This window comes from Myripristis murdjan, chromosome 7 (genome assembly GCF_902150065.1).
Source record: "Myripristis murdjan chromosome 7, fMyrMur1.1, whole genome shotgun sequence".
Classification (NCBI taxonomy): domain Eukaryota; kingdom Metazoa; phylum Chordata; class Actinopteri; order Holocentriformes; family Holocentridae; genus Myripristis; species Myripristis murdjan.
In genome coordinates, this window is record NC_043986.1 from 25,109,000 (window position 1) to 25,132,077 (window position 23,078).

Sequence of the window (23,078 nt, forward strand, 5' to 3'; positions counted from 1 at the left end):
TCTAACTAGTCGCAAAAAATATCGAGGTCTGCTGACTGTTTTGGTCATGTAATGTAGTACTCTTTGAGCTGCATGCCCCATAATGCTTATTAAAATAATTAATGGAACACTTGTGCCAGACTGGGAATTTTGTTTCATGCCATCACTCAAAATCTGCAGTCTGACAAGGTGTAAAATTGCAACATGAGACTTGCCTTACCTGTACAGAACCAGATCAGAAACTGTGGCGTGTGTTGCGTTAACTGGAACACGCGGGGGGTCCGCATCATGTTTGTCATTCTTGCTGACTGAGCATGTACCACTGGGGATCAGGCCACTAACGCAACAGGAATGCCCGGTTTGCTGCTTCACAGGCAATTCTGAGGACCCCCTTAATGTGAAAGGGCTCCCTATCTGTCTGAAACACCATTCACTGTGAAATAGTGCATCAGAATATATTTGTGAAACCAAATCCAGTTCAATCTGTGTGTGTATGTTTGCGTGCGTGCGCGCGCGCGCGCGCGCGTCGCTGTGGTGGGGGCTACTGAAGCATTCAACCGGCATCACCAAATATTATTGTAGGCTAATAAATGATTCATAAATGTGTACGTTCCAGTCCACTCATCCATATAGAGCCTATAGCTCATACATGGTGACAGCAATCCCGCAACTGTGTCCTCTTTGGAGCCAGATAATCACAGGCTGGAGGACTGATTAGTGAATCCCCTGGTGCGTAATTGCAACATGTCAAACACCCGGGGGCAGCAGTACATGCAGTATGTCAGCAGAGCTGGTAATCCATCCCAGTTAATTTCATCACCTCCAAGCTGCACTTTTGCTTCTTTTTCTTCGACGCATCCGCGAAACACGGAGGCGTGATCACTCTGATAGATGAACTTTGAAAAATTCAGTGTTCAGTATGAAAATAGACCCGCCTTCATCTGAAAATAACTGCGGGAAGCTGAAACAGGAAACCTGTGCGCTTCAGCTTGCTGCTCCGGCTGCTCACCGATGCATCATTTGACACTTGAACAGGTTCCCCAAATCCACATCACCGCCGCACCGAGCCTGCTGCGTCTCTTTTATTTGGTCTAAACTGGGAGAGAGCGTTTCAACCAAAATTAGACAGATGACCTCTTTTTACGACGTGAAAGATTTGGAGGAGGAACTCAGTCGAGTGAACTGCCCTGATGAGGATTTGGAGTTTGAGTACCTGTTTGAATACGAGCCACCTTGCAGCGACTTTACTGGGGGAGATCAAGGTTTGTCCGAGGCTTTTGGGAGCGCTTGTTGACTCCTCTCCCTGTCTCGGTTATGTGTTGGCACATATAACTTAAAGAGAACAATCTGTAGCTTGTTAGGTGTGTTGGTGTGAATAATAAAAAAAAAAATCAGGAAGTGAGGCTTGATCACTAACATGATGATATGTAATTACCAAGTGAGAAACCTTTCTTTTCAGGTGGAAGAGTGCTGTACTGAAAGATAAAATGAACTTTCACTACCTTAAAATGCAATATCTTTATTTGGGAGTTGTCAGTGCCATCAGTGGAGCAGCACTAACCATAGCAGTAAAATTGTAATTTAAGAGATGTTAGTGTATCACTGAATGTAATAATAGTAATGATAGTAATGATAACTGAAATGATGGGACATATTTCCTCTTGTGGCTCCTGTTTGAATACTAACCCACTTTGTTTAAGTTTAGTTTTCGTGTGTATTTTATTGATTTTCATCCTTGTTCCCTCTCCTCTGCAGATGACCCAAACCTTGCATCTCACAAAGTCCTCAGCCCCGAGTCTGAGCAGGCCTTCCCCCTGGAGGAGGCGTCCCCGTACGGCATCAAGTCGTGCAGTCCCTCCTACAGCAAACACAACACTGAGGTTCTCACAGGATATGAGAACCAGGAGGCCAGGAACTACTTGGATGGTTCGCGGCCTGGGGGCCCGGCCCTGAGCCCACGGATCGAGATCACCCCCTCTCGTGAGCACTACAACCATGGTCGGGACTCCCTTCAGAACCACACCCTGAACATTAGCCCCAGACCCACCCTCACTGTGCCCGGCCATGAAGGCTCCACTTACCGGGAACCTCAGTGCCTGAGTCCCGCCAGCAGCAACTCCTCCACCAGCTGGCACTCGGAGAACTACTCCCCCTGGGCGTCTCCCTGCGTGTCCCCGAGCAGCGGCCAGAACCCCGGTGACCTCTGCCCTCGCCTACAGAACATCCACACCAGCTCCCCCCGCACCTCCCCGGGTACCTCGCCCCGTACCAGCCTAGCCGAGGACGGCTGCCTGGGACCCCGCTCACCCTCCTCGAGGCCCGGCTCCCGCTCCACCTCCCCGCAGGGCAAACGCACCTACGACATGTACAGGAACCCCGGGTTAATCCCCGGGCACCGCTCCCGCAGTCCGTCCCCCCACAGCGGCCATGAAGAGCATAATGTAGGTGCCCACTACGGTACCCACAACAGCCTTGTCGATGCTATGAACGGCTTTGGCACCGGTCAGCCGGGCCTGCTGCCCACCAAAATAGTCAAGACGACTAACCAGGTTTACACTCTGTACCCCGAGAACCATGGAGACGGGAACTACTTGGTGTCCTGTGAACAGGACGTGAAAACCAAACCCAGTGCTGAGCCCTTCTTTGTCATCCCTCCCATCTGGCCCAAGCCACTGGTTTCCAGCTTCTGCAGGTAACTGGGGAGGGAAGCCAGAGCTTTAGGTCTTAAGGCTAATGCACACACATAAGATACAGATTCCTGATTCCATGGATTAGATAAGATTTACAAGATAAGACTCAAGTTTCCGAGATGAATTTTACACTGTACTTGATTTTCATGATTTCCACTCTTTTCTGTATCCTTCCTACAGCATCCCTGTGGCCTCTCTCCCCCCTTTGGAGTGGCCAATCCCCAGTCGCACGGACCAGTATGAACTCCACATCGAGGTGCAGCCCAAGCCTCACCACAGAGCGCACTATGAGACGGAGGGAAGCAGGGGTGCTGTCAAAGCCCCAACAGGAGGACATCCCGTTGTCCAGGTAAAGCTAAAACACAAATGAATGAAAGAATAACCCAATTCAATTCACACAACATTGTAACACAGTACATTTCACATAAACCATGCAATTCAAAGTGCTGAAGGAGCCGACCAAGGTGTGTTGACAGGTTTGCACCTTGATTTAACCTGCCAGTCTGGGAGCTAACGCAGGTCTTAAAGCCTCAGGCAGCCCTGATGGGCGGGCTTGCGTGTAATGGTATTTCCTAGTCATTATGCAGACGGTGCTGTTATTGCCCAGAGCCAGTTGTATGAAAATTACTCTGTGAGTTACTCTGGCTATTCCCGTAGCTTTTGCCCGTTTCTAACATTTACCTAGTTTGCAACACTGTCTGAGACCAATTAATTGTAAAGCATGCCCCAGACATATGACACATCATAACCACCCTGTAGCCTCATGACAACCCTCAGAGTTGAACTCCAGTCACTGAGCAACACAGTATTGCAGATTCTTTTTTTTGCCTTCCTGCTTAAAATAGCCTGCTGCTGTTGTGCCCCTTCGGCCCCATGGTTTTAACCACACAAACAGATGTGTGTTTATGCTGTCCATGATTTCCTCATACGTCTTGGTTTGACGACTGTATGGGTGTTACAACAAAGCTACAACTTCCAGTGTTAGGACACTGCTTTGTTAGGCATGGATCCAAAGCTGGAGGCTAACAGTTGAGCTGTGATTAAAATCATTTGGAGAGAAGAAAAAACTTGCAAAGATGTCTAACATAACATAACAACACAAAATGCAAACAGCATGCCTGTGACATGTTTATGGATGGCTGTAAGGCCTAAGGATAGGTTTGACTTAGAAGTTTTTTTTTTGTGTTACCGTGGCAACATTTCAAGGCCTTGTTGTTGTTGTTAGTGGTGGTGATAGTGGGACCTGGTGGAAATGAAGCTTTTCTCACTTGTTTTCCATTTTCTGGCCCTCCCCAAAGGCCCACCCTGAGGTCAGTCCTGCCTGGTTTGCCAGGCCAATCAGATGGTCAGGGCTGGCTAGCCACGGCTGCACTCCTTCACCTCCTCTTTCCCTTCCTCTTTTCCTCTCTCTGTCTTTTCCCTTTCCTCTCTCTGTCTCACTTTCCCTCCCTGTCTCCTCCTCCTCCTCCTCTCTGCTACAGTACCTCCTTCCCTCTCTACCCTCCACTTTACTTTTCCTACACTGCTCTCTGTCATGACTCACTGCTCCTGCCACTGCCATGACAACCGACCAACTGCTCACATGGCCTGTTGAGTGTTTGCCGTCAACTTCCTCTATTTCACTCACTGTGTCAGCTACCTGGATATGGAGCCAGCTCACTCATTCATGTTGCCATAGTTGCTGCTCACATTTAGCAGAAGCTGTGACATTTGCCAGTTGCATCAACAAACATGATCATTTCTGTGTGAATTTGATGTACAGAAGCTTTTTGTTTCAATCACAACTTAGAGGGAAAACACACACACACACACTAACCCTAACCCTCTTTCTGCCTGTCTGGAGAAGCATTGTTGGATAAGACTTTAGACATTGTGTAGAAACACAACAGATTTAAAAGGTACCAGATCCTCAGACTTATTCTAAAAATAACACAATCATGAAAGGTCACGAAGGAAACTTTTACTTCCAGTGTTAGTTCTGTCATTTTGGACACCAAAAGATGTTTTAGATGTTGATGTGATGCGATGAAGCAATGCAACACCCGGTTTGCATGAACATTTTTAGATGCAAGTTCATGGTTTGTGGTTTTTGCATGTTTCCTCAGGAGGTAGTCACAAGTTAGTGTAAGGTTTCTGTAAGAAAAAAGTGATAGTGAGAGAGGTGTTATACCAACACCCCCCCCCCCCCCCCCCCCCCCCCCCCCTCTCTCTCTCTCTCTCTCCCTCTCCCTCTCTCTCTCTTAAGTCTTGAGTGTCTTGAGCCCTGCGCGCCTGTGTTGCTCACATGATCGGATGCTGTACTGTTTATGCAGTCGCCATACTTGCACCATGGCGGAGGCTACAACAATACAGTCAGCCTTCAGACACCCATTTGCTAATTTTTGCAGCAGCATATCAAACCAGGGCTGACACATAGTTTCAAACATGTCCTTGACACAGGCGAGCTGGCTGTTTATGACAGTTTCAGTTCTCATAATCTTCCAAGCGTGCCTGTCAGCGACACAATCCCTGCTGAGCTGCTTTGACTTTTTCAGCCCGTTATAGAAGAACAAATGTAAAACTTAAAGCCTCTAAGGCTTTCAGTTCTGTTCAAGGCTGTCAAGGATTCTTGTTGTTTTACACACAGGTCTAATACTGATCACTTACCACAGAGGGGGACTTGCTGCCAATGAAAAGACATAGATTAAAAAAAAACAAGAGGAAATGAGAAATACAGCCAGATAAAGCACTACCTTTACATCTCTGTTTCACTCTCTGACAGTGGGATGATCAATGAAATCAGAGAAAGTAGGTCATTATAAGATCAGGTGACAGGAAATACCATCAGCCTACGTACCATTCCAAACCTCAAAAAAAAAAAAAAAAACCCAACCACATCCATTCAACTTCCAATGTCCTGTGTGTGTGACTTTGCGCCTGCAGCTACATGGCTACAGGGGCAAGGAGTCCCTGGGCCTGCAGATCTTCATCGGCACAGCAGATGAGCGCATCCTCAAACCCCACGCCTTCTATCAGGTGCACCGCATCACCGGCAAGACGGTCACCACCACCAGCTTCGAGAAGATCATCAACGGCACCAAAGTCCTGGAAATCCCCCTGGAGCCAAAGAACAACATGAAAGCAATGTGAGAATATTAACATCCGCAGTGGATTTGTGGATGATAATAACAGTAATAATATGTGAAAAATACCGCATACAATCTCATGTACAGTACAAACACACATTTGTGGAGTCATTTTCTGTTTTCAATTTTGCATAAATGCCTGTTTGGTGGGGCTGGGCAACAAAACAAAATCAATAATGATCATAATATTTTTTTTCCTAAGCAGAAAGTAGTCTTGAAATGTGACAATAATTATGGCATAGAACAATAATTACTAATATCTATTGAAATTATCCATTTTATTGTGGTAACATTTTTGGACATATCACCCAGTCCTACTGTTGTGTGAATATTTGTTTTAACAGAGGTTGAACTTGATTCACAGTTCACAAGTTGCCGATTCAGTTTGAGAACAATTTTTTGTAATAATTCTTTTTGATCAGCGCTGGCAAATCACAATTCAATTCGGCACGGTAGCCAAAATGTTATATTGAACTGAACTGTAAAAAAAAAAAAATGAGATAAAAGAATCCCTTAAACATATATTGACCAAAAACTTGAAATTCATAGTATTTTTTTTTTTTATCAACACAATGTAGGATTTTTAAAGAATTTTGAATGATTTCAAAGTGTTTTCTATCAATTCAGGCCACAGCCAGGGTGATTCATGCTATTGATTTCTTTTAGCAGAGCAGTGCAGTTGAATTGACAGGATTCGCAGTGAAACAATGAATGACTCGTTCCACCTGTCATGTCATTTCTGCCTGTAGAATTGACTGTGCCGGGATCCTGAAGCTCAGGAACGCAGACATCGAGCTGAGGAAGGGAGAGACAGACATCGGCAGGAAAAACACTCGTGTCCGTCTTGTGTTTCGTGTCCACATACCTCAGCCGGGAGGACAGCATGTCTCCCTGCAAGTGGCCTCGCACCCCATCGAGTGCTGTAAGCAGCTTTACATATATTAAAGGAATACTCCTACATTTCAGGCAAAATACCCTTTTTCCGACTGACCCACACCGAGACAAGGTGTTTGATACCATTCTCACCTCTGTAGGTCCAATGGTTTGGTTCCTATGGGTAACATTTTGTGTTAGCTTAGCATAAACACTTGAAGTCTATGGGAGTTGTTAGCCTAGCTTCATCAAAGTGAAAAAAAAACAAACTTTACACTCTGAATCTAGCTTATTTGCACAATGTATTCTGTGTATTTGAAATACACACGAGAATTTAATTTGTGCTGGCTCTACTTATACCTTATTTTTTCACTTTGATAGAGGCTAGGCTAATGACTCCCATTGACTTCCAGTATTTATGCTAAGCTAACACAAAATGCCACCCATAGGAACTGAACCACTGGATGTACTGAGATGAAAATGGTATGGAACATCTAGTCTCAGTCTGGGTAAGTCAGAAAAACGATATTTGCCCAAAACATTGGAGTATTCTTTTTAAAACTTGTGCTTATTGTGTTATTTTTACCGCAGCCTTCAACGACTGTGCCCATTAACATTCATAGCTAAACGGAGCAAATTCTGCACACTGTAGATGGAGCTGGTTTTGAGGCCTATATGGGCTTCATGAATTCTCCATGTATGCTTCCCCTTGGGGTCGAACTGATGATGTTTTCATTTGAGTGATGTTAACCAGACTTAATACAAAGTAAACAGGGTAAAAAAAAATGAACCTGCATTCAAATGAGTTTGGAATGAGACTGATAGTCCAGAGCCCTGTGCACAAAGATGTCTTTATGCTGCTAGCACTTGCATCCAGTAGGCGCTGAATTTGTGTGTGTGTGTGTGTCTGTGTGAGTGTGAGTTTGTGTCCATGTGTGCGCTGGCGTATGCATACCTGTTGGCGTGTGTGCTCTAGTAAAATCTGTGTTTGGGTACATGATTGCATATGTACACAGTGTTATTAAAGCACCTGGTATAATCAAAACTCAAACAAGAAGGCTCTTTATCAGGTGTTGAACAGCAACAAATGACATTCAGCGCGTCGACAGAACACAACGTGCTCGTCGCTGTAAAAAATCACGGCCACGCAGAATGCGATATCACCCAATAATTGTCATTTCCCGTCTTGGTTCCCGCCGCAGACTGCGCCGTATAACAGTCGCTATCTACCTGTCAAGCACCAGGATATTGTCGTCAGATGAACGTCAGAGCAACTGGCGTCAGTGACAATCAATCATGCGTAAACATGCCTACTACGACGCCGATGGCACATCTGTCAGGCAGGTTGATAAGCAAACCGTGTCAGAGATGGTGTGTTTGAAGAGACAGAGTGTCTTCTTGGTGTCATCCTCTTTGTTTTGTTGACTCACTGTGTAATAGGCCGGACAAACCCGTTCAAAGGTCACGAGGTTGTTTGCCGCCACCACAACACCCACCTCGCCTCCACGGGTGTTGAGTTTCAGCTCAACTAATGGATGACAATAAACCACAATATGAGGTGCCAGATTCACAACACAGAGCCTGATCACTAAAGGGTCTATAAAGCAATAATGTCCCTGATTGTGTCACACACATGCAGTGACTAAATATAAGGATTTTCTTGTCCATAGAAGCTATAGCGTTTGTTTTACACATGACTGTCTAATGTGGAATTTTTACTGATTGACAGGCCTTACAAATGGATTTTAAAATAGTGACCATGAATAATGTCCACGAATTAGTGAAATTTGCTTACTTATAAAGTTGCACAACTAAATCACAGATCATTTACTTGCCCTTTTAATTTGAGACCTTTCTCTAAGCACAAAGGACAAAATGAGCAGGCTTCCCTAGTCCTTTAGGTTGCATCTTCCCAGCAACGAAATATATTAGCTATAGCACACAGAATGTATGTTCACTGTATGTTAATGTGACTGAATGCATGCCGATTTAACTTAACTCTTGTTTTTGTCTTCATCCCACGCAAGTGTTGATTTGACAGTGCGAAACTGCTGCCTTCTCGACTGAAAGGACTTGTTGTGATTTTGAAGTACGCTGGCATCACGTATTTATCGTAAAGCACAGCCGCTTCTTGTTCCTGTGTAGTCGCATGTTCATGGGAAATCAGTGCAGAGTTCCTGCAAGTTGGCACAAATTACAGTACTCACTCGCACTGTGTGTTCACCCACGTCGTGCTACTGTAGTTGTACGCTGGCCTGTAGTTATACAACCGGATGTGTCTCTGTGTGAGTGTCAGTGTCAACTTGCCATTCCTCTGTGTGTCTCTGCAGCTCAGCGTTCGGCCCATGAGCTTCCCATGGTGGAGAAGCAGGACATGGACAGCTGCTCAGTCCTGGGAGGCCAGCAGATGATCCTGACTGGGCAGAACTTCAGCTCTGATTCCAAGGTCATTTTCATGGAGAAAACACAGGGTGAGAACCGATCAGATCCTGTCAGAGTCACATCTGACCACGAGCCACTCATTTCATGGGTTGATTCCAATATTTCAAGAAACCAAAGCCAGTTACAGTTGGCCGACCTGTCAGAAGGTTTGATGGAGTCAGGGATCCGACAGATTTCTCTTACCTCTGTGCATCTGTCGTTTCCAGTATTACACCACCCAATGTCAAAGCGCACGGTGTTCCATTAGCATGATTATTCGTGCCTAATTAAGATTCAGATTCGATGATACAACTTTGAGATTTCATGCCAGCCCCGTGGCCTTGACGATCTTGCGTAGATGGAGCCAAATGCAGTTTACCTAGAAGTCATTTGCATGATCCAGGTGATAACAGCGCCGCCCGATTTCCCTTTGCCCTTTTCTCCCCGGCTGACTTCCATGATGTCTTATCACTCAGATCGGCTTTTTGTTGTGTGATGAATAGAATTGTGTGCCGCATCAAAACCCTCTCAGGAAGGTCAGTTAATTGTCACACCAAAATTTTATTGGTTTACTGGCTTTAAAGTCTAAAATGTTTCCACATGGAACCAAAGGGTTTCTTTCATGATAATTACAATGACTACACTGTTTTTTTTTTTGTTTTTTTTTTTTTTTTTACCTCTGATTATCTAAATTTAAAAGCACACACTGAAGTATCTGTCCCGTTTTCTAAGCTCTAGTCTGCATTTGTAGGACAAAGTTGAGTTTAGCTGTGATTTCCGTACATTCGTGCCCCTGTGTCATTGCTGTAATGACAAAGGTCACCCTGCCGTCATTTGAATCCCGACTTTTCCTCTGTCACAATGCATTTGCATCGTTGGGGGATGTGTCACCCTTTTCACTGGGCCTTCAAAGACACCACAAGCTGCTCCATTAGCTGTTTTTCATTAGCGACATAATGGCAATCCTATGATTTTCTTTTAAAAAAAATAGTAAGTTGTAAAGGATTTTATATTGTAGAAGTAGTCTCGGTTTAGTCCATCATCTGCCATAAATCGGTTTGTGGTTCTCAACAGTATACTCGCTGTTTGAAAGCTGTCTGGCCCGTCTATATGGGATAGTGAGCGATGTTAAGATACTTTGTGTTTGTGTGAGCATATGGTCCTGTGACTCACTGACTCCACTGCTGTCTGACAGTGGAGCGCTCAGCTTTTTAAATGTGGGTTCTCCGGGGACTGCCTCAGCTAAGACTTGGACCCGCACTGGATCCGCATTTTTTTTTTTTTTCTCCGGGGTTCCCTGCCGCTGTGTTACGACACACAGCAGTAATGGCTAGTAAGACGGAGACGGAAAAAGAAATCTTATGAAGAGGGATTGCCATTGTTTTGGAGAGTTTCTGTATGACACAGAGTTCTGGACCAGTGCAGCTGTGAAATCCCACTGAATGAGAGACAGCTGCCTCTGGCTGGGGCTCCCCTGGCTCCTCTGCATGGATAAGGTTGTACAAGGGGAAGAGCAGCTTCCCCAGCCAAGGCAAGCCTGCTCAGCTCCATCTCCGAGTCCCCGCTCCCCCTCTCCACCTCCGTTTACAATTATCTCCACGGGGAGAAAAAAAAAGACGGGGTATCCCTGAGAGTGGAATTGCAACAAAACGCAAACAAACATCAACGCCAAGAAAGCAGTAGTCATCACCTTTTGTTAGTGAAATGGAGCAAGTTGATCATAAAAATAAAGTTGAGAAAGAGAAAAAAAAAAAAAAGACACATTTTGGCAATTCATGTGGAATCCCCCTTTCTCTTGCTGACTCATTTAAGCCATGTGAGTTTAATTTGCAATCTGACAGAGGGTTTCCCACCTAACACTGAAACAGAACACACCACACCACAAGTTATGTTGTATAATACAGTTCAATAAAGGGCATAAGGAGTTTACGAGTACGTTTTAATGGAAACTCTTTGGGGAAGAAGTTGTTTTAGCCCTTCAGTGGGACAGGATGAATGCAACCCATGCAAGCCAAGCAAAGTTTCAGTCCCTGCCCACGTTCTCTTCCCTCCTCATTAAAATTGGGACAGCGTTATGTTTAAGAGCAGTGTTAGCAGGATACGTGTCTTTCTGATGAATAGGTGACTCTGTGCGCGTTTGGGGTGAATCCGTAGATCAGCTCCGCCTTTAGGTGTGCTCAGTGGTGTAAGAGGAAGTGGTTTTAGCACTGATACGATCTACATGCACAAAGAGCCTTTTTCTCTCCACTTGAATTTTAAATCACATGGCACACCGGCAGCAGTGTGTAACGCACAAGGTAATCATGAGAGGTGTCTTTTTTGCTTGACTGGTGTGCAACAGATTGTCTTTTATTGTGCAAAACATTCTGAAATTTCATGAAATGGACAGAAGAAAAAGCTCACCGGGTTGACGACAGTGATTGAGAATAATAATAATATCCAAAAAGGGTGCGTTTTTCCTTTGTTGGCCAGGATTCAGCATTTTCATAATTCATAACAGGTTAGAGTCAGAGTATTATATTGCTATCTGATGTATATTGCACTCTAAAAGGAACCACCAGTCTTCACTACTATTTAAATTGGATTAGTTAGGTTTTGTGCATTTTGTCAACAGAAAGGTTTATTGATATTGTATTATGAGTACACTCACTTCCTCTGGAATCGTTTTCCTGTGCAACATGGGACCATTTAAAGATTTATTTTCCTTCATTAACTGATCTCAGATTTGTTTTAGCCACCCTTTACCATCCACTCTCTTTTCACTTTCCCTCTCTCCTCCTTTCCAGACGGGCAGCAGATCTGGGAAATGGAGGCAACAGTAGACAAAGATAAGAGCCAGCCTGTAAGTGCAGAACATCAAACCGTCCCTCAGATCACCTGAAAAACAGATCATGCCTGTCGACACTCATGATTTAACAGTTCGCTAGGGAGGAAAAACAAAAAAAAAAGATTCATTTTAAGCGAGTACAGTGCATGATCGAACACTGAAATGCAACAACCATGTGTTGTAGAATATGCTGTTTGTTGAGGTCCCGTCCTACCGAGACCCGTCCGTCTGCCACTCGGTCAAAGTGAACTTCTACGTCATCAACGGCAAGAAGAAGCGCAGCCAGCCTCAGCACTTCACATACACACCACTGGCAGGTGAGAACCACGAACTGATTTGAGCTGACAAGAAATTCTTCGATAAGTTTCCATAACAGAATATTCACCTATTTAACAACAAATGCCAAAGCGTATACGAAATTTGTATTTTGTTGTGTCTTTATGTTAAAATCCCATTACTTTTCCATCCTGGGAAATGGTGTATCCTCAGTAGTGATCAGTAGTGAAGCAGTAGACATGGACAAAAATTTCAACCATTTTTTATTTTATTTTATTTTATTTTATTTTATTTTATTTTGAAAATCACACCCTTTCCATTAAATAAAACCTTTCTCCTCCTAACTGATCACACATTAGTTTACATTTTTGAGGGATGCCTATGGGAAGTTACGCCCCAACAATCTGTTTAATACGTGTAATTAAGGAAGCAAGGGGCTCTCAAATGCTGCAAATCTCCGACTTAATTATGAGACTCAAGTGGCTGAGTGTCATACTTCAGATTTGTGAGGATTATTTCTGGGAACAAGTGTAAACATATTTGAAAAAAGGCAGAACAAGGCAGATCAGCCCACTAAGATCAGGAAGACGACACTCGATTCAAGACAATTCTGGAAACAGGTGTCTTAGCAGTGCAAACAAGTGGGATTATCTCATTCCACTGTTGGATTTTTTGCAGTGTATATTCTCTCAGGATTAGTCTCAGCTACGTCTCCCGTCTTTCTGTCTTCCTCACAGTTCCATCCATCAAGACTGAGCCCTTGGACGAGTACGAGGCCAGCCACATGGGTTTCTCCATGCCTCAGATCTTGGGCGTATCCCCTCAGTCTTACTATCACAACCCCCGCACCATCCTCCATCCAGACAATGGCCTCGTCCCGGGCATGGCTCCCTGCCAACAGGGACGTCCCGGCTCCAGCGTTCCCGGCCAAGACCCCCGCTTCCAGCAGCAGAGCCCGGCCATCGTCTACTCCCGCAGCGGCAAGAGCCTGAGCTGCAGCCCCGGCCTTTATCAGCAGACTGGAGGGATGATGCCCGACCCCCACCGCTCGGTCCTGGTCCACACCGGCTCCCCGGCCCAGTCAGGAGGTCCCATGGGCCAGCACCATTCTATCATCCAGTTCTCCCCCACCAACCACCACCTGCTCCGGGGAGGAGACGCTCCGCCTCTCCCTGCCTCGCAGCCCGACAACCAACAAATCATCTACTGTGATGGCTACTCCCCGCAGGCGGCCGGTGCCCACTCCCCTACGCCGGCCCCGGCCCAGGCAGTGGTGAGCCACCCCCAGCACTATCCCACCGTGATCCAGCAGCAGCCCTACGCGCCGAAGGGACAGCAGAAAGGCAGGGCTCCCCCCGGCACGGAGCAGATGGACGCTCCGGGAGACGGACAGAGGAGGGTGACAGTCAAGGAGGAGAACCTGGACCAGGCCTACCTAGATGATGGTGAGTGTAAGTTCATGCTTTTGTACTCTGCGTGAATGGGATGACTCATGAATGGCACGGCATACTGCAAAACATGCATGGAAACGAGGTCAGACGATCAGAGAGGGGTTTTATTTTAGGCACAAACAAAATTTCAACATTTTTCTCCTCAGAGAAAGTGATGAATATGGGCAGGAGATAGATGATAAGAGCCATCAGATAGAAATATGACTTTGCTTAAGAACAATTCAAGGATATTTACAGTACAGTATCTGCTCCATCTCCTATTCACATATCCCCCCCGTCCGTTCTGTGTGCTATACAGTGTCCCTGTGAGCGAGGCCGGCAGAACAAGCTCACACTGTTAAAACAATCCTTGCCAGGAGGTGTAGTTATGTTCCACTCAAGGTGGAAATAACAGGGATTATGAGTCATATGTTTATACTTACACTTGTCAACCCCATTACCCTCTGACAGAATTAATGTCAGGCCACATCCAGCTGCAGTCGGGAGGCTGAACCTCTTCCTTATTTTGTAAAGGTGCTCCGAACAACATGCTTTACAATATAACAGTTTGCTCTTACACTGGTGCATATAGTCGTGGGGTCAAGTAAGTCAGGTGTGCCGGGCGAGGAGTTTCAGGTTGTCATTATGCCGCTCCATTCACTAGTAGCCACATAATGCTCCTTCTGCTTGACACAGGGGTTCGTCTGGCACCGCCACACATGAGGAAATGAGCCTTTTGCTTTTTTTCTGTCCCACTAAAAAGAGAGAGAAAGGGAGGGAGAAAAAAGTGTCACTCTCCTGACCGCCTGGATATGTTGACACTGTTATGAAGTGAAAAACAACTTCCATGGCAACCATTGTCAAACAGTGGAACGGGCTGCCTGGGAGAGCTGGGGAAAGCCTCTTTGTTTGTTATACTTGGCCAGGGCTTCCCCTTGGCCTTACGCCCCTCAATTCTGTGGGGGAACCCACCAGAGGATTAGCTTTTTTTCCAACCGCGGGATTCTGCCAATCTGGCACAAGAAATTCCTATTTGCAGCTGCTCTCCTCCAGAAATCCAGCCTGATCCCTGTAAGATAGTGGGAGGGTGGAGGGTAGTCCGCAGGAAAAGGGAAGGGGCTGTGTGTGCGTGCGTGCGTGTGTGTGTGTGTGTTTCAATGGAAAAAATGAAACGAAGAAAAGAGGCCAGCAATGGAATTTGTGTTTTTTGGATGGAACTTACAGGGTTTCCCTCCTCAGTAAACAGCAACAGGGTTTTTAGAGTTAGCGAATTAGCGGGGAGTTATAGGAACAGTCAAACTGGGCCCGCTCTGTTTGATCCTCCCATCATGAAAAGGTGATGATGATCCGCCAGCTCCCCACTAAGCTACCTCTGCATCTTTGTTCTGTCTTGGCCTTTTAATCTAGCAGCGCATTACCCTCTCCCTGGAAATCTCATAAAAAAAAGACTAATTGCGGAATTTGCACTTACTTTGATTTACTGGCCTTCTTTTATCCAAAGCCCTGCAGGCTATTTTCACAGTGACTATATAAAGAAGCTTCAGCAGCAAATGATATAATGATGCTAGAAACGATATAATGATTGACATGTAATGCCACATCCCTAAATATTATGGGAACTTGCACTCGCATGAATATTATATTGTTACAGAAGCCAACTACAACAGATGGTCGTTTCCAAGCTTATCAGTCATGATGGGCATTAATCCACCCACTCCCACTGTTTATAGTGTCTAGTCACTGCAGCCTCAGTGAGAAAAAAAAAGGGACTACCCCATATTCAAAGTGTTTTTCAGACAAAAGATAAGAGCTCGACAAAGGCCAAAAAAATCCCATTGTGTTTGACTGCAAAGGTGCTGAGGTGTGGCCCTGACCGCAGAGCACTCATTTATTGGGAACCATCAAAGGCATTTTCAGTGAAATGTGATTGTCAACATCACCCATCCACATACGTGCTTCACCCTGTACTCATTTTGTGAAAGAGAGCAGACGCCACATCCTGGTATTGTCACAGTTTTGCGGTGCGTAACTGTCACATCTGCGTGCTGCCTGAACTGTGTCACCTCCAGTGAAGAATGTTGCATAAAAGTCAGGTATTTCACTTTAGCTAAACCAAAACTTGACTAGCACCTCCTCCCACACAGAGGGCTTGCATCTGCCGCCCCCGTGCACATTCCCACACCGGCTATCTGTACTCAAGGCAAGTCCCTCTCAAACACTTGTAACTGCGATTGGTGTTGTTGCCGCTTTGACAAGACAGACTCATTCTCCCATCTCATTCGTGACAGCCGGAGAGGCTAAGATTAATGGTTCATAAATAATTATTAAATGATTACATGATTTAGATTTGCTGAGGTTAACGAGGCACCTGCAGGAACTTGCTCCTCCCCGGGCTGAGAATCTCTGGCATAGCCCACAAACGCTGCGGACCACATAGTCTGTGAACAAGAGGCCCAGGGCCACTGGCACGGCCTACAAAGGCTGAGAGTGGCAGTTTTAGTGGGTGTGGAATAAAGCCGAGAGGCAGTGGGGCAGGTGAAATTGTTCCAGCAGGCAGAGATCAGGGCAAGAGAGATAAAGCACACAGAAGCAGCCCGGTGGACACGCATTAGTTTCAGCTCACTTCCAGCCCGTTTAGACGGATCACACAGCTCGGCATCCCCTCTGATACAGAACTTTTCACGGCGGTTATCACTGTTTTTACATGTGGTGTAGTGCACTCTTTCTGTGAGTTAACTTATTTATGGAGATTATGGTACATTCAACTTCTCTGGCACTTTATACACAGAATTTGAAGTTAGATCAGTTGGATCATACCACCTTCGCTCTTCTATCTGTGGATTTTAACTTCATGTTGCCCAATATAGGGCAATTAACCTAACTATTATTGAAATTGAAATATGGCCAAGTGCAAATCAAAGTATTGTGGTGCTACAGAGATGCTCCAGATTTCTCGACATCATTTTGTATCATCATAATTTTAATTTGAAATATTTTCCGTCACAGTCCAGACTGATTTCCTTTTCTCTCATGAGCAGTGCGGTACTGCAGATTTGGGTACATTTGAGTTGTTTTATAGTTTTGACTTATTTCTCCCTGTCATCATGTAGAGAAAAGTTTTAAACAGGGCTAACAAATCACATTGTCATCATTTCAACAGTTTTCTTCAGTGAAAGTAAAAAAAATGATGATGCAAAAATGATCCCTCCCATTAAAATTGTGAATAATGCCACAATTGTATCAATATAACTAGTACAATATGATTTCTTCCCTAGTCCAATCTTACTTTTCTTTAACACATCTGCCCACATGGAGCTTGCCAACACTCTGTATACCCCCCCCCCCCCCCCCCCCCCCCCCACACACACACACACACCACACAGATTCATGCAGATACATGCAGACACACACACAAACACACACACACACAGACACGCACACATGCTTTGCCCATTCCATCTCACAGCAGGCAGTGTGCAGTGACTGAGTCAGCTACTGTACAGGGTGTCTCTCTCTCCTCCCACCGTCGGTCAGTAAACAGTCCAGCTCATTGGTGCAGAACCCAGGAGCCAGACACTCACCTATTGTACAGACCAGTCTGAGTGTTCCCTGGGCCAGCCTCAAATGGCCAGTCCGTGCCAACCCTTCATTAGATTCAGTAAAGCCCCACTGTATGTTGCCCTGCTGTGGCGCTCCTGCTGCTTCTCTAAGCTTGTTTTATGCTCAGGAAAAATCCTGTGGCACCGCTGGGGAGATGAAAGTTGCTCTAAGGCGTTAGGTGTCAGAGGGAATTCCACCAGAGACTAAAATAAACAGGGATGTTGAAAGTGTGACGACAGCAGAGCACCCAGTTTGGCCGCTCCTGCAGTTTTGCAGCACTCAGATGCAGCGCCGGCTATAAAATGTGCTCAGTGTTGAGCTGCTGTAATGTAATGGCCGTATTTCTTTTTCACATCTGCAAATGATCAGGTAGAAACGCAGAGAGAGAAAGAGAAAGAGAGAGAGAGACTCTCACTTTCTCTTATCACCTCCTGCTTGAAATTAGGTTAAGGAACATTTTGTACCTTCATAATTTTTATTAGAATAAATATTTTCAATCATCTTTGCAGTGCTGTGCTGTAGGTTTGGATAAGTTTAGTGTTTTTTTTTTTTTAATAGTTGCACCTTTTTCCTTGTCACAATGGAGGTGAAAGCAACATTAACAAAAGGGAACTGAATAGAGTCCTCCCTCTAAAATAAGGATGAGTGTCACAGTTTAACCTTCATTCATCCAGTATAGTCCCACTGAGAGGAAGGAAATCTTTTGTATGGGAGATCAGGCCAACAGCAGTGGCAGTTAAAGACTTAAAAGCAAAATCATTTCATAATATGCAGTAGATAATGTGCCAGTGTGGCAGCCACAATCTTAACTGAGCATCAGCTTAATCTCAGCCCAATTTGGAGTGATAAAATCAGTGTTTATTTGCCTCTGTATCACAATACAATGCAATACTCTGCAGTGACTAAAACTGCATCATACCATAACAATTTAAAAATTTCTTTAGAATGAATTAAAATAGAATTAGCACTTACTGAACACAGACTGATACAATATTGCAAAAATATAATACCGTAATACGCAGCTGTACTTCTTATTTTTATTTATTCATTTATTTTGCACAGCCACTATAGTTATGAGTGACTACTACACCAGTTAAACCACGCTCCACTGAAACACCCCTACGCTCGAGTGCGAGCCATTACCATGGATATAAAATCATAGACGTGATATGTACTTTAATGGCACGGTCACAAAGCAGAAAAGCTCTTTTGGCCCACTTTGAAGTCGTTCTATTACTCATCGGTGCTAATGAGCTCCCCGAGGCCCGATGGAGGCAGTGGCACCAGCCTGTAATGTCAGACTGCCAGTGTACACAGACACACAGCCGGCTTCCAAGCCTGTGCTGCTCTGATAAAGTCCCGGGGCCGAGCGACGGAGGATGTGGCATATCTGGAGAGACGACATACTGCACATACTGGACATTCCTCTCCCTGCCTACCGCAGGACTCTCTATTGTCAGTGAGACAGCGATTGTGCTACCAAAGAAGTGAGCAGACGTAATGACAGGGCTGACACAGTAGCAGGTACAGCAGGTGAGGTCATACTCCCGCCTCACTTCCCCCGTAGAGTCCAATTACGGCGCCTGAAAGCTCGCTCCGACACAGGCCGGTGCTGCCGGTTCACATGTCAGCAGCTGTAAACTAACACTCACAATCAGCGCACAGCAAGAGCTATATGCCAATTTTAATTTGATTTCCTTTGGTTATCACAATCACAATCACAGAGACACTTAATTGTTCCTCAAGGGGAAATTGTGGCAGTTCCTCATTTCTCAAGAGAATTAAATCATAAGAAATAGAAAGAAATACAAAAGTATGTGTCTTACAAATTTTGAAAAGTATGTGCATGAAGTCTCAATATGTGCATTAATCCTACAAAATATTACAGCAACAAATGCAGAATTAAAAGTATTATATTAGTATAATTATGAACTCCCTCCTCCTCATTTTTGAGTCAAGTGTGGTCTGTGCTGGGCTTTTTTTGGTTTGTTATGTTTTGTTTTTGACTTATCAAAACATGACACAGGTAAGCACCCCACGCATCTTGATTCTATTTTCAGACTATATGCAACTGTTAAAGTTTCCATTCAAAACTCGCTTTCCCCGCTCACACTGTGTGTATACACACATACACACACACCTACACCTCTAACAACCGAATAACAGGAAGCAGTTGCCTATAAGGCTTTAGGATAGCTCTACCCCTAGTGGTGACTCAGCACCAGCACAAGCAATATTTATCTGCTTTGCTGCACTGCAGTCAGATTTCAGGCAGATCATGCTGAAGTTGTGTGACTTCACATTATGTCAGTATTTCAATATTCATGTTGAATGAACGATTGTGTTGCAATACTGTTTTGGAGTCTTACTTAGTGTGGTTTCTCACTTTCTAACTTCTCTCTTTCCCTCTCTCTCTGTGAAAACAGTGAATGAGATCATAAGAAAGGATCTGACTGGTGTCCAGGCCAGAGGGCAGACATAGAGGAAGGACCTGAGCAGGAAGTGACATCACGAGCCCCTCCAACCCTCTGGTGTAGTGACACACACACCGCCGCACCCATCCCTTCTCTTCCTCATTTTCTTCGGCCCGTAGAGATACGGATGTCAGCTCCCTGCCGTCACACCGCAGTTTGCTTTGGACCTTTTCCTGCAATAAACCGTTTCATTTGGCAAACAGGGAAGAATTAATTTGACCCATAACTTCTGCTGCCAACACCCACCAGGTTTCCAGTCAAGCAACAGGAACCAGCAGGAGAACGTGCCTTATTTTATTACATTTTCTTTTCAGGTTCAAGCAAAGACGCAGTTTGGTTTTGCAAAGAGAAAAAGGGGGGGGGTCAACCAATCCCCAAAATCGCACTAGCCATACCGCCCAGGCAATAAACCCACATCCACTTTGCTCCCAGACGTACTGTACCAGTGAATAATCACGTCATAATTATGTAGCATGTGGTTGTTTCACAAGAAATTTCTGAGATTTGCTTTTCGAGAAAATTCGGTTGTCATTCGGTCGACTTCTTGTACCAAAAAGTCAAATATTGTGACATTCCTTGTGGCCAAAAACTCTTTTCGCTTAATTATTCTTGCGCCAAGCGTCTATTTTGCCTAATACAACTTTGTATACAGTTTTACAAGAACTAGATTGTCTTAAGATTACACTTTGATCATCTCATTTTAGGTGCAGTTTTCTGAGTGAAGAGACGCGCACACTGCCTTGTCCGTATATACAAATGGACTCTTGTGGCACCTCCTAATATGCACTGTTTTCTATAATGGGAGGTCAATGTTGTTTCTTTTTTTTATATAATATTTGAGTCATGTGAATAACGTACTATTTTATATTAGTAAAATATATGTTGCATTTTATTCAGGTGACGTGCCAAAACGGCCTCCCGGGGGCCTATGATGCCACAGTTACAGCTCGCAGCTACGTTGTCTAATTGAGATCCATACTTGGAGTTGATTTTCATGCAAATAGCGCACTGAAAATCATTTTTTAAAAAAATGCATCTGAATTGTGACACGCGCAGGCTGCAGTGAGGGACTTTGTCCTTTGTAATGCTAGTGGTGCTCTTGTATTGCGTGCTGGCCATCCAAAAATGCCTCTCACTTAGGTTAAAAAGTGGTTTTCTTGCTTTTATATCAAATGTTCATCTATTTTATTTGTATTTCTCTTAATATCGATTGTAATAACGTCTGTGGCTTGTGTCACAGTCCCAGAGAGTATATCCAAAGCCTATTTCTATGTATATTGTCTTGTGTATAGTTCATTGAATTTTGAGTCTCTCAGTAATGACAATCAATATACTCAATACTAAGTTGTGTACCTATGTGGAAATATACATTTTCAAATGAAATGTATATTTTTTTTCAACATTTTTTTTTTTTTTTTTTTTGTTACACCTTTAACGCACTGTAAGCACATCAAGACAGAATGTTTAAGGGATACATGGATATTTCATGTACTAACAGAGCGTGCTTTGATGAAAATAGTCATAGTTTCAAAACTGAAATTATTTTTGTAACGCTTCACTAAGTGAATTGGAGTGCATGATATGTGCCAAGTGCCATTTATATGACTGTAAAGAAAAATAAAAAAAAAGTTAAAATTAAAGTAAAGAGTTAAAAACATGATAAAGGGAATTTGTAAGGACCAATCTCCATATAGATGTTTAATATGGATCTATTTGATAGAATAGAGCATTTTATTTTGTATTATTAGTAAAGCTGATTTTAATAGATCTGTTAAGTAAATTTTTCCCATTGAGCCATTCTCTCAATGTACAGCACACGTGTATTTGACATTATTTGAATGTAATCTATATTAAATAGTTTTTTTTCCCTCTGTAAATATTAGATGGAATGTGTATGATTGTCCATGTTTTAGACTTAAAAGTAAAAGTAGCCTAAAATAGAAAGGATCTGTTGTATGTAATGCATCTTGTAACTGTCAGTCTGTTGTGTTTATAGAAAGTCGTAGTCATCAAAGCGTATGTTTTAATCTGTTTTATAATAAGGTAAAGCTGTTTTCTTAAAGAGCAACAGGGGTGACACTCGAGAGTAAGCGATCTTGATGTGTCGCAGGCCTATATTAGTGTCTTTTCTCTTTTTCCCCCAGAGGGAACGAGGATGCCTAAAAACATATGTAAAAGTACCCCTCGATAGTTTATATTTTTGTTTATATTTTTATTATTTTGCAGCCTTTAAGAAAGTCTTTGGTAATGAAAACAAAAAGTTATTAATACGTCTTATTTTATTGTTCTTTTTGATAGTCTTCTATTTGTTCTGAGTCTACTAGACTTTGTGTCTCCTTAAATAATTCCTGTTCCATCCTATTTTTGTATCCCTGAAAGTAGCAATAAATCATAACCATACACAGTACCCTCTCAGTTGTCCTGTTCTGATGTAACACTGTTTACATCTATTTTTATTTTTATTTTCTACATATTTTTTTTATTTATTTTTGGCCAGTAGAAATATTAATTTTGTTGATCTCCACTGGAACTTGGTATCTCACAACAACTCAAATCTGATGCTCCCATGTTTGCTGATGCAGATTACACATTATAGATTATTGTAGATTATGGCCTCATGTCAACACTGAGACGTGTCTTTGGATTTTTTAAGGATTAGTGGAGTTGTTGATTATTACTGGCAGAGTCTCAGAGGTGTCTCCTCACTCCGTTCAGAGAGGAAAATTGGATATTAGTAGACCTACGGTAGACAGTGACTCATCAAATACAAAATAAACACACACACACACACACACACCATCCCAATAACACAGCTCCCCTCCTGCCTGTGCGTCCTGAGTTCTCCTGGTACAGACACGCTTCAGACTCCCTCCTCCCACCTTGTATTTTATTTTGAAATTCAGCCAAATTCATATCTTACAGTTGAACTTAATAATATGACCTATTTACATAGGCTTTCTCTCTCACACACACACAAACACACACACACACTCGCTTTAGAACTCCACCCCACCATCAAACAAATAACAACAAGACCAGTGGCCCTGTTGCCATGGCGACAGCTTGTTTGGTGCCTGGTCCTGGGTGTCAGAGGGAGGGCTCTGTGAATGAACCTTGTGTTCAGGAAGTCTCTGGCTATGACATCACCACGGGGCGAAACAGCAGCACGTGGGCTTCTGTGGACGAGCGGGTTTTTCAGCCCCCTCTTCCAGATATGCCGTGATGACTCATGTGCCCTTTAGCACTCGATGGTGTAATGAGATCGGATTGCGTACAGATTTACTGTGTGAAATCGAACAAGAATAGAGTACATGGTGGCTTTCATGAGCTTGGCATTTCAATCAGAGCGCTTTTGTGTTGCTGCAAAGACAGAGGTTGCCATC

The 23,078-nt window shown here is 43.9% G+C and overlaps 1 protein-coding gene across 2 annotated transcripts; it reads left to right on the forward strand.

The window, feature by feature from the left end:
- The first annotated feature begins 845 nt into the window (after positions 1–845).
- nfatc2a (nuclear factor of activated T cells 2a) lies at positions 846–22,083 on the forward strand. 2 transcript variants are annotated; one of them, XM_030055485.1, is made up of 10 exons: positions 846–1,241; positions 1,735–2,671; positions 2,850–3,018; positions 5,592–5,794; positions 6,544–6,716; positions 8,998–9,138; positions 11,875–11,930; positions 12,100–12,232; positions 12,929–13,642; positions 19,648–22,083. In XM_030055485.1, exons 1-10 carry the CDS (start codon positions 1,109–1,111, stop codon positions 19,701–19,703), a joined length of 2,715 nt encoding a protein of 904 aa, XP_029911345.1. In that variant the 5' UTR covers positions 846–1,108; the 3' UTR covers positions 19,704–22,083. The 2 variants fall into 2 exon arrangements, with proteins under 2 accessions (XP_029911345.1, XP_029911346.1); XM_030055486.1 differs by having other exon boundaries at positions 12,929–13,636.
- The last annotated feature ends 995 nt before the right edge of the window (positions 22,084–23,078 follow it).